The sequence below is a fragment of the Quercus lobata genome, chromosome 2, assembly GCF_001633185.2.
Source record: "Quercus lobata isolate SW786 chromosome 2, ValleyOak3.0 Primary Assembly, whole genome shotgun sequence".
Taxonomy (NCBI): Eukaryota; Viridiplantae; Streptophyta; class Magnoliopsida; order Fagales; family Fagaceae; genus Quercus; species Quercus lobata.
In genome coordinates, this window is record NC_044905.1 from 23,032,356 (window position 1) to 23,045,194 (window position 12,839).

The 12,839-nt window shown below is 34.5% G+C and overlaps 1 protein-coding gene across 1 annotated transcript; it reads right to left on the minus strand.

Moving 5' to 3' along the window:
• Window positions 1-841: 841 nt before the first annotated feature.
• On the minus strand, window positions 842-11,439 carry LOC115975004 (cytochrome P450 94A1-like). Its single transcript, XM_031095628.1, has 2 exons — window positions 11,212-11,439; window positions 842-2,439 (listed from the first exon to the last, which is right to left on the minus strand). Exons 1-2 carry the CDS (start codon window positions 11,286-11,288, stop codon window positions 987-989), a joined length of 1,530 nt encoding a protein of 509 aa, XP_030951488.1. The 5' UTR covers window positions 11,289-11,439; the 3' UTR covers window positions 842-986.
• Window positions 11,440-12,839: the final 1,400 nt, after the last annotated feature.

Consider the following 12,839-nt stretch of genomic DNA (forward strand, 5'->3'; position numbering starts at 1 on the left):
AAGAATGGTGATTTCATTGTGACATTTCTATCATTGCCTTTATATACATAATACAGTAAACTACATATTTGGTCATCAACTTTTACACTATATGTCAATTTGGTCTTTAACCTTTTAAATGTGTCAATTTAGTCCTTGACTTTTTGATATTGTGTCAAAATAGTCCTTACTGTTAAGTGATAGATGAAAAAAGCTGACATGACTAACAGCCAAAATAAAGTATAATTTTTAGAATAATGCTATAGACACAAACTATTTTACAACATCCGCAGTTTGTAAAAATGTTGTAAAATAGTTTGTGTATGTAGTATTACTCTATTCTTTATGCCACATAGACTACCATGTGTACTGCCACATCAGCATATATTAAAAAAAAAATGTAGATCAAACAAAATCCCTAAATCTTAAACACATATCTTTGATTCTGCCTCATTAAAACTTGGTGACAAATTCAAAGAGCATTAATAGAAAAACAAAATCTAACACAAAAATTCCAACTTGAGCATAAATGCGTAATAACAATCACAATCGTCCATAAATGTTTTTAAATCAAATGGGTAATATTAAAAAAAAATTCCAATCTTTCCATTAGAGTTTGATTCTTTACCTAACAAAAATATGTATATGGGGTGGGTGAACATCGAAAATTAAAACCAAATTAGAGTGTGGGTTATTAAATTTTAAAGTTTAGAGTACATACGAAAAACTTTCAATTTAGCTTATGCAAGAAAAAGATTGCACACATTTCACATCACAGAGAATCATTCATCATATATAAACGCAATAACTTTAGTTTTCTTGTTTATATACTATCCCTATCACCAACAAAACAAAAAAAAACTATATAGAAAGGGCAGTGGTTGTTATACCAACATTGTGTTTTCATAAACTTAAAGGCAGTTGAAAAAACAAAAAAAAGCAGTTGAAAAAGTAAGGCGAAAACCAAACAAGGGTGCACATGTGGGGGCATGGGCTCAGTATAACACTCAGGACTCAGTCTCATCATGACGAAGATGATCCCTCTCCACAATCTTCACCGGAAACCCACCTTTCATCTTTGAAGTCAAATACGAAACAAACTCCGGTTCATGGTTTACACCTTCTTCAAACGCTGGCACCACCTTAAACCTCCTTAAAACCCCAGCTACCACCCTCTTCATCTGCAAGAATGCCATTTCCTTCCCCAAACAAATTCTAGGACCTGCCTGGAACACCGGGTATGTGTACGGGTCTCTCCCCACGAACTTCCATGATTCTTCCTCCTTCTGCAGCCACCTCTCTGGCTTGAACTCTGCCCAGTCCGATCCCCACAGCATCTCCAACCTCCCCATTGCGTATGGAAAGTAGGTCACTCTCATCCCCTTCTTCACCACTGTCCCGCCGGGCAATACGTCGTCGTTCACTGCCTCCTTTGAGTCAATCGGAACTGGCGGGTACAGCCTCATGCTTTCACACAGTGAAGCGTGTGTGTACACCATGTCTTTCACCTCGTCAAAAACAGGCGCTTCTGATTTTTCATTGATTTCATTTAGAATCTCGGATTCAATCTCTGGGTTCTTCCATAGAAGCCAAAAAAACCATGTTAAAGCCGCCGACGTAGTGTCACGCCCAGCAAGTATAAAGCTGATCACAATGTCTATCACGAAGTTCTCGTCCGAATGGCCGGAGCTCAAGAACCTTGACAACAGGTCTACGGAATCGAGGCTCTCTTTCTCTCCCAGCCTCTGCTTCTTTTCTTTGATTATGTTCAGCGCGAACTCTCGCACTTCCGAGATAGCGTTTTTGAGACGCTTTTCTGACCCAATATTCAACAACTTCTTGAATTTCCAGATGACTGGGTGTACCGCAGAGAACCTCTCGCCGCTAATCCTGACACTGTCTTCAAAGGCTAAGGCGAACTTGGCCTGTGGAAGAGAGGGCAACAAATATGCCGGGTCGAACCCGAAAGCGATCTTACAAATATTATCAAAAGCAAACCTTTGAAGAATGTCTTGGAAATCAAGGACAGTTCCCTGTTTGGCAGCTGAGGAGAGAATGGGGATGAGGCGATCGGAGAGCTCAGTGTCGACAACGGTTTCAATGAACTTGCGGAGAGATTTGGTGTTGAATTCGTGGCTAGAGACTTGTCTTTGGAACTTCCAGGAGTCGCCGTCAATGTTGAAGATGCCGTGGCCAAGAAAGTCGGTGAGAGTTCGATTGAAAACGTGGCCTTTTCCGTAGTTAGAGAAGTTGGTCTTGAGGATGTGTTGGACCACGGCGGGGTCGCCGGAGAAGACCTGGCGGGTGGAGTAGTTGCGTCGGAGAACAAAGGTGGCGGAAGGTGAGACTTGCATGATACCTGAGAGCCATGGGAGTGGGCGCTTTCGGTTGGCAAGGATGGCGAAGAATGAACCCACTAGAGGGTAGGATTTGGGGACTTTGGAATTGGAATTGGAATTGAGAAAGAAGAAGAAGAAGAGAAGGGAAAGTAAAGGAATTAGGATGATAAGAAGCAACATGGCAGATTTGATTTTGGGTTGGCTGGATTGACCTTCTCTTTTAGTCACAGATATTTGTTTTGTTTTCGTAGTTATATCGTTTGTGGTTGTGGATGGATATGTATTTATAGGGACGAGTTGCATTCAGATTTAATGGTCTTTCTGTTTTCATTAATAATAATATATTAAAATGCATGTTAATTAAGGGTAATAAAAAAAACAGTACAAGTTTTTATCAAGACTCAGACCGTAACTTTTATTGTCAGATTTTTTTTTTAAGGCCCTCAGTGGCTTTTCTTTTTCCACACGTTGTCCTCTTATTTGATAGCAACACAACTTCCGAGAAAAAGTAGTTGTATATGGAGCAGTGATAAAGTTATAAAAAATGTTAGTCAATGTCTTAGGTTTCATTAGTTTAGTAATTATTTTTAGAAATATTTTATTAAAAATTTGATAAAATAATAAATATTATTGACTGTTTATTATATATATATATATATATTTTTATAAAAGTTGTATCAATTGTTTTTATTATGTTAGTCAGTGTCCTAGATTTCATTAGTTTAATAACTATTTTTAAGAATATTTTATTAAAAATTTGATAAAATAATAAATGTTATTGGCTATTTTTTATATTTTTTTTATAAAAGTGATTTCATATTTTCCTATTATGATTTATTAATAATTACTTTAAGGCTATCCATTAATATGACCTCAAGAGTCTATTTAGATTGAGAGAGGAATGGAGGAGAGTAGAGTAAAATTAGTTGAAAATTACTAATTTTAGACAGCTGCAGAATCTGTGTTGATTTACTATTGTTGGACTAAATTATTGTTTAATTACAAAAAAATTGCAAGAGCAGAATAAAAATGAAATTATGCTTGGTTAACAGCTGCAGAATCTGGGTTTTGGGAAGAACAATGTGAGAAAATAAAATGAAATTTTGCTTGGTTAAAGAAATTGGAAAAAAATAAATAATAGAAAAAAAATGTTAAATAGAAGAAAAATATTTTTAAAAGTTGACTTGACTATTAATTATTTTGCCATCAAATCGATGATGTGCCCACTCAAATTTAGGCACATTAGAATCTCATTTAATATTTTAATATTAGACATTCTTATAGTGTAAATCATTTGCTACATATGTATTTTGTATTAGTGAGTTGACAGTAGAAATCAAATTGACTACAAGTTAAAAATAATAGGAGACCAAAATGATTGTTACCAAAATATGTGGACCAAATTGAATGTAACCCCAAAATATAAGGACTAAAATAGTATTTTGGCTTATATATAATTACGAAGGAATACAAACAGCTAAAAGAATGGCTTAAGAAAATTATAAAAAAATATTGTCAAAAAGAATATATTTTAAAATGATAAAATTAGTAGTTTAACTTTAATCATCCTATAATAAATATTATTTTTGAGAGTCAATTTTGATTCTACGATAAATACATGCGATATAAACAGGATTTGCTTGTTTGATAGATTTGGAATCTATTCTTGGGTAGTTTTCATTATTTTTTAGAGTCAATTTTGATTCTACGATAAATACATGCTATATAAACAAGATTTGCTTGTTTGATAGATTTGGAATTTATTCATGGGCATTATTCATGAGTCTTTATGTACTTTTTGATACTATTCATGGGTCTTACTGTACTATTTCAACTAACTTTTATTTTTATTTACCGTACATTCAGTAAAAAAATTTCAATTTCAACAAAATAAGCGAATCTCTAATAGACCTGAATAATATAATACCGAGTAATTATGTTTATCAAGCTTTCATTTATTTTAAAGAAAAGGTTTGACCATTTGTTTGAATAATCTTGGGGTCAACCTATCATAAATAAGAGGAAATTAAGAAGAGATGATTCCATGTTCACACAAGGTGGGGACTTTTCATGACATAAGCAATGAGTCGAACAAAATGAGATTCAACAAACCTCTAGAAAGAGGACATGTCTTGGCCTATAAATCTAGCTATCTTCAAGGAAACTTCTTTGCTAAAGAAATGCCCAATTGCTTTACTTATTTGTTAAGCCTAATGTCGTTTTCCAATTGAGAAATAATATGTCTACAATATTTTTACAACAAATCTTAAGTGGCAGGTTATTACTGGCTGTTATTGTTAGGGCAAAAAAGTAATATTAGTGTTAGTTTCAAATTTTAACCAATAACAACTAACCACCTGTGATTTATTGTAAAAATATTGTAAACGTAGCATCTCTCTTTCCAATTATGGGATGAATTCGGGGACTTTTTAAATTTATTATAGTATTTTTTTTATTAAATGTAAATTTTGAAAAGTCTATTCTTTTGGAATCCTGAATATGCTTCTACCAATAATTGTACTAAATTACATAATAATTATACTAATTTTTATATGCCTTTTGCCTTTCAATCAATACTTGTTGAATAAATGAAAATTCTCATATTTCTTTGATGAGAAATGTGAAAGGAAAAAAATAAATAAATAAAATAAGAGAGCATTCCCAAGGGAATTAGATAATATTTTTTTCGCATATCTCCATAGTTGCAAAATTTCAAAAATATTAAAGATCAACAACTATATTATGAATCAAAATTTTAAATTTCAAGTTTTTATAGTATAAAATCATGCATACAAAATAAATTTATGGATCAAATAGTAATTAACATCTAATTGGCATGAAATTTGATACGTGTATTAAGAACATAAAGAACATACAATCTAACGGTTAGATTTTCAAAATATATAGTCATGTTAATTTTTTAGTGGAGGTTATAGCCATTAGCTACAACCAAGTTTGTAACCAAACTTTGTTCTTTTGGCAAATCTACTTTTAGATTGTATTTTCTTATTATATCCTATTTGTTTACAAAATTTCAAAAAAAATCAAAAATCAATAGTTATGTCATTAACCAAATGTTTAAGTTTCACGTGTTTGTGGTCTTAAATTAAGCATAAAGTATAAGTCTATGGATCAAATAGTAAATTTGATTTGAACAAAATTTGACATATGTGTTAAGAATATAAAGAATATGCAATCCAATCGTTAGATTTTCAAAATTCACATCCATAATAGTAAAGTTGTTTACCAACACTACTAAGCTATACTTTTTCCTTTAAAAAAAATTATATATACATACATACATATTTTTCTTTACCTACAAAAAAGGAAAAAGTTTTGGGTGGGTAGTTACCCATTGTTGGTGACCTTACTAGGCTCGTGTTTGTTTGGCGAGTTAAGTCGGGAATTTGACATTGGGCTGAAGATACCAATGGCTTTCGGTGCACTTTCAGACCTACAAAATAGATAAAGTCCAAAGTTTAAAAATCATGATAATGGTTGAGATAATAAATAACATATTTTGTATAATAACTTTGATTAATGGTTGCAATAATGGTTGAAACAAAGCCATATGTATTTAACATAATAGTTTTGATTGAATTATGAGTTAAAGATCATATTGATGTATATTGAGAGATGTCAATTATTAGATAATAATTAATAAATTATTATGTGTCCAACAATAAGACAATCCAAAATAGTTCATGTCCAATTGTAGGCAACTTAACTTAACGCAATAGTGTAAACAATATTCTAGGAAACTACCCTTTTAAACAATCTACACATCACTAATGATTCCCTGATAAAATTATAACCTTTTTAATTCTTTGTTTCCAACAATGAGAAATCATACTTGGAAACCATTGGTTGTCTCTTCAAGTGTATTCCTTCTAAACTCCAAGTGAAAAATACACCTCCTAGCCTCTTTAGCAATGTCTCTCTTTTATCTCTTCCTCTACCTTGCATTTAATGCGTAAGAGATGTGAGCTTAGTGGGGGTAGTGAAATGTGGTCACTACTAAAATGCATTAATGATTTATCTATTTTATTCTTAACTTAATTTAATTATTTTTGTGCCCCAAGGTTTAAGCTATATAAACTTTTTTAATCATAATCTCACGTGTGTTAAGTCTACATTACCTCAATTCTGTGAATAATAATAAAAACTGATAATAAAAACATCAATGATATGCAGGGTATTACACTCTTCCCCCTTTAAAATAAGTTTAGTCCTCTAAACTTGATGAACCTCAATCAATAAATAGATAGGGGTATTTTTTCTTCATGTCTTCCTCTTTTTCCCATGTCACTTCTTGAACTGCATGATTTCTCCATAACACTTTCACTAAGGATATATTCCTTGTACATAGCACTTGTTTCTTCTTGTCAAGAATCTGCATTGGTTGCTCCTTATATTGATTGGTTCATATTCCAAAACATGTGATGGATCAGGCATATACTTTCATAACATTGATACATGGAATACATTATGAATATGTGACAAATCCATTATGAGTATTAAGTTTTAGGTAAACAGAAATGAAAATTTTTATTATTTTAAGTGTTATGTGATATGAGATGTTTACCAGATGTTACCTGCTACACACTGCCTGTTAGAATTCAGGGAATTAGAGAAGATATGCCAAACAACATGTTCCTTTTATCAACTGTAAACTATTGGAGCTTTACTGAACATACTTTTTAGCCCTCCAAACCATGACTCTCAAAGTTTCCCTAATGAGGCTCATAAGCTTAGATCATAAGATGATGTGCCATGAGCTTGAATCATGGGCTTTGATGAGACAACTTGCCACGGGCTTTGATGTTGTCTTGTGTAAATATGAGCTTTTGTTGGAGAAGCTGCTTTCCATGAGTATAAGAGAGATAATATGGCCCGCAAGCCTTGAATCAATGCTTAAGCTCGATCCATATCTTGATGTTGATGATGTCGTGGGTCATGAGCCCAATTGATGACATAGAGAATAATGTGGGCTATGAATTCATCTTATAAGTGAAGATCTTATAAGGCATGTGAGTCTAATTCATGTAGTTGAATCAAACATGGGCTCTTTTGGGGTTTAAAGAAGACTTACCCAAAATCCATAATTATGTTGACGTGGCACAAGTTGTCAATGATATAATGCCAAGTGGTGTGAACAAATTGTCCTCAACACAGATTAAAGTATTAATTTTTACAATAAAATTGGAAGAATACACTAATTTAGATTAGGGTCGACTCAATATATTTTTGGGCCTAAGGTGAAAATTTAAGTGTCTATTCTTTTATTTAAATATTCATAAGCTATTATAAAAAATAAAATAAAAAAGTTACTGATAAAAAAAATGATGTTAGTTATGGACAAGACGTGAACCAATAAAAACTTGCCAAATAAAAAATATTGGGAAAAATATTATATAATTTGTATGTGTATGTACTCAATTTATAACGATCTCCAATTCATATTAGGTTCATACGTTACAGGTCCAAACAATAAATTTGTAAACGGTGGGCTAAAAGGCTAGGCCTTGATGAACGGACGATCGTTGGTCATGGTATTCAAAATGCTTGCATAGAAGTGAGCTAGATGTATCAAAGAAGACTCTTTCTTTGACACGGCCTACATGGCTCCAGTTCCTTCCTCCCCTCTTCCCCAAGAAGGGATTCTTACATTATATAGCCTCTCTTATTTGATCCTGACCTTCCATCTGTTGGTCAGACAGATAACTACTTGAGTGCACGTCCTATCAGCCGTCTTCCCCCACCTTCTATTAGTTGCAGTAACCGAAACTGTACTGTTCAGGAGTCTTTTCCCATTAATGCAGTCGGGACGTTTGTTGGTGCATTCAATGCGGAAGTGACAGCTTTTCCTTGAACCGGCCCTACACTGTACTCTAGTACACGTTCTACTGTACTCACCCTTTTTTCTGGGAGCGCTTTCGGGGCTGTTTTTAACGACGTGTCGTTCTTCCCTTCTAGGTCCAGGGATGCCGAGGACATGATTGTCCTCGGCCACATTCCTAGGATATTTGGACTCTAATTGCATGTCCTCGGCAACATCTCTCCTCGACGAGGGTTTTAGGCCCTAATGAAAGTGGATCAGGGTCACAAATTCTCTGGCCCCACAGTATGTATATAGAATTTTTGAAATTATTATTCAAGTTTTTGTATGATAATTCATGAGAGATTTTTTGATGTGATAACTCATAAGAGATCTTTTGGATGGGATTTCCTATTTGGCCTATAGCCAAAATCTAATTTTGCTGTAGAGAATAGATTATAGATCTATACGTAATGTGTATAAGCAGAGACTAGCTAATAGACTAATAGACTAAAAAATATACTAATTTTCAAAGAAAAGAAAAGTATTGACTGGATGACCGTAAACTATAAAGTACCGAATATTCTACTATAAAACCTAAGACAATGAGGGACCGATAAAAGAAAAGGAAGAAATCTTTACAACAGTAGGAAAAAAAAAAAAAACAAAATAATAAAACAAAAACAAAAAGAGTAAATAAAGGCCAACCTGAAGAGCAGTTAACACACCCACACAACGATTTATGAGCAGCTACAAAGAAAGGAAAAAAAAGAAAAGAATCAAAATGGAGAGTAGCAAGGTAAGTAGTGGGCTATGGGTAGGTTTGATTTCTTCAAAAATAAAGATGGAGAGAAAGTGTGTGTTTATTTGTTTTTGGCTTTTTATTTTTTGATATAGTCATTATTTCTCTCTTGAAAATTTGAGAACAAATATTGAATAGGTATAGACATGAAGAATCTCTTCACCTTTTGGTACGAGGGAGTGAAAAAATTTACATTCTTAAATTACATTAGACAGAGTGCATAATATTCAAAGAGTGTGTAATTTAAAAAAAAAAAAAAATTGGGATAGTGCATTCTAGGGCCATTAATTTTTATTTTCTTTTTTGGAAAGATAAGAAAACTTTAATTACTCCTCAAAAAAAAAGAAAACCTTAATTATATTCTATTGAGTAATGGAGGGAGGGGGCCTTATTTAATTTGGGGGCCATAGGCCACTACCTTTAACTACCTTATAGTCTTGAGTGGACTCTGATTTAGACTATGGGGTGAACCGTATAAATATAATAAACACCAAATTAGGGTGTAGATTGTTAAATTTTAAAGTTTAGTGTACATATGACAAATATCCAAACTAGTATAGTATTAATATTGCACACTTTGCCCTTTAGACATAATTACTCTAACTCTAATGCCAAAAAAAGTATTGCACACATTTCACATCACAATGTAAGAGGGTATTTATTAATTATTATACACAGCTAAGCTAACACACAATTTCAGTCTCGCACGTGTGTTAGTCCCCTAAACGTACCAACTTTATAGAAAACACACTTAAAAAAGTAAGGTGAATAAACCACACGCTTAGGTAGTCCAGTGCGGTGCAGTGCAGTGCTCCGGCTCTCGCAATACTCAATTCTCAGAATGGAGATGATCCCTCTCCCTCTCCTCAATCTTCACCGGAAACCCACCTTTCATCTTGGATAAAAATGAATCATACTCTGGTTCCTGTACACCTTGCTCAAAAGCTGGCACTACTTTAAACCTCCTTAAAACCCCAGCTACCACACTCTTCATCTGCAAGAAAGCCATCTCCTTCCCCAAACAAATTCTAGGACCTGCCTGGAACACTGGGTAAGTGTAAGAGTCTCTCCCCACAAACCTCCATGATGATTCCGAATTCTCTTCCTCCTTCTGCAGCCACCTCTCGGGCTTGAACTCTGCCCAGTCCGATCCCCACAGCTTCTCCAACCTCCCCATAGCGTATGGAAAGTACGATACTTTCATCCCCTTCTTTACCACTGTCCCGTCCGGCAAGACGTCGTCGTTCACTGCCTCCTTCGCGTCCAACGCGACTGGCGGGTACAGCCGCATGCTTTCACATAGAGAAGCGTGTGTGTACACCATATCTTTCACCTCGTCATAAACAGGCCCTTCCGATTTTTCTTTGATTTCCTTAAGAATCTCGGATTCTATTTCTGGGTTTTTCGATAGAACCCAAAAAAACCATGTTAAAGCCGCCGACGAAGTGTCACGCCCAGCAAGTATAAAGCTGATCACAAAATCGATCACGAAGTTCTCGTCTAAATGACCGGAGTTCAATAACCTTGACAACAGGTCCACGGAATCGAGGCTCTCTTTCTCTCTTAGCTCCTGCTTTTTTTCTTTTATTATGGTCATGGCGAACCCTCGTATTTCTGAGATTGCGATCTTGAGACGCTTTTCAGACCCAATATTCAACAACTTCTTGATTTTCCAAACGCCTGGGAATAACGTATTCCCCCTCTCGCTACTACACTTGATACCGTTTTCAAAGGCTAAGTCGAGCTTGGTCTGTGGAAGAGAGGGCAACAAGTAGGCCGGGTCGAACCCGAAAGCGATATTACAGATATTATCAAAAGTAAACCTTTGAAGAATGTCTTGGAAATCTAGGACAGTTCCATGTTCGGCAGCTGAGGTGAGGGTGGGGATGAGGCGTTGAGAGACCTCGGTTTGGACAACGGTTTCAACGAACTTTCGGAGGGATTTGGTGTTGAATTCTTGCATGGCGATTTGTCTTTGGAACTTCCAGGACTCACCGTCGACGTTGAAGATGCCATCGCCAAGAAGGTCGTAGACAGTTCGACGGGAATCTTCGCCTTTTCCGTAGTTATTGAAGTTGGTCATGAGGATGTGTTGGACCACGGCGGGGTTGCCGGAGATGACGTGGCCGGTGGCGAAGGATTGGCGGAGAACGAAGGTGTTGGAGGGTGAGTCTTGGATGATACCTGTGAGCCATGGGAGTAGGCGGTCTCGATTGGCGAGGAGGGCGAAGAATGAACCCACTAGAGGGTACGATTTGGGGATTTTGGAATTGGAATTGAAGAAGAAGAAGAAGAGGAGTGAGAGTAAAGGAATTAGGACGAGGAGTAGATATTGAAGTTGCAGCAACATGATGGTTGGACTCGGATCTTTTTTTTTTCAGTGCGTTTCAGATCTTTCTTTGTCTTTTTTTATCTTACCTTATCTTATTTATTTTTTATTTTTTTACTTGTGTCATGACTCATGTGTGCAGTGTGCCTGTGGTGGTTGTGGATGGATATTTTATTCAAGAGTTGTGATAAGAACTATCAAATATAAAATTAAGTAATTTTATGATATAATTTGTCACGTAATGTGTTATGATCGGTAAAAAAATGTATATGGAACATTTACCGACACAGTTTTGCCGATCACAATTCGCCCGACATAAAATTGTCATTTTCTGTGATTACAGCGTTTTCTTTTATTCAAATAAGGTGGCTGTGAAAAGATACTTTTATCAATTTTCATGACCTACGCAATGATGAGTCGAACAAATTTCTAGAAAGAGGTGTGGTATATCCTGTACCCAGCATGTATGCCAACCTCCAAAAGAGGCGGGATCCACACACTGTGGGGGCCACTTCTTTGTACAGTCGTGTTGTCGAACTGCTTTGCCTTTTTCTTCTTCTTTGACTTTGGAAAACTATTTTTTTAGCCAAAATTCAGTGTATTGTCCTTTGGGTCAAAATTAAAAACATTCGCATGAATTGGTACAAAAATTTGTATAATTTTTTTAAAATATTTTCATTTATTTTATATACTCAATTTTTTCGACCACTTAATTATCTATTTTATATTATATTTTATTAAAATATTAATTTTTTTTTAATTTTTTTAAAATTATTTCTCTTTCTTTAAACATATTAACCATTATTCATCCTCAATCTTTATTCTCAAAATACATAAAAAAAAAACTAAATAAAAAATAAATAATGTCAGTATAAATTTACATGATTAATGTAAATTTACACAATATACAAATTGATATAAGTCATTTTTAGACAAAACTGTGTAAATTTTACATATTATTCTTTTACACACGAACTGATGTGAATGCTCTAAAGTATTTAATTATTAGGCCAATGGGTTTACTTAATTTCAAGGGCCTAAGAGTGGTTTGTCTAAAGCTTTAGCCACATACAACAGGAGCTACAGGTCTCCGTTTGAGTGAAAATTTCGAGTGCTTGACCATTTCCATGAGCTTTAAGTTTCTACAAGTGTCCCTAGCCCACTTAGTAGCACGCATAGTTTAGGCTCAAGCAAATGTTCAAAATGTGTTGATTTATACTCTCCTAACTACACTCCCTCAAATCCTCAAGATGTCGCATGAGTTTGGGTCATACTTTAAAAAATAATAATAATAATAATAATAATAATAATAATAATAATAATAATACTTGAATTGGAACCCAAGGAAGTCAGTCTTGGTTGGAAATTGGAATTCGGCTGGTAGAAAATTAATCTAAAAAACAACCATCAACAGAGTTAAAATATATAGAAGAATATATTTTAGAATGTATTGCAACCCAACCATTAGTCTTGGTTGCAATATTTAGCTCATTATTTGTGAATTTAGTCTAATAAAGTAGTGTCCTATACAATTTGAAGATGCTTTTGAGTTACAATATTTTATTCAGAATT

Coding starts and splice junctions, on each gene's coding strand:
- LOC115975004 (XM_031095628.1), bottom strand. CDS start 11,288: ATGTTGCTGCAACTTCAATATCTACTCCTCGTCCTAATTCCTTTACTC. Junction 2,440..11,211: donor TTCTTCTTCTTCTTCAATTC/CAATTCCAAAAT, acceptor CTTCTTCTTTCT/CAATTCCAATTCCAATTCCA.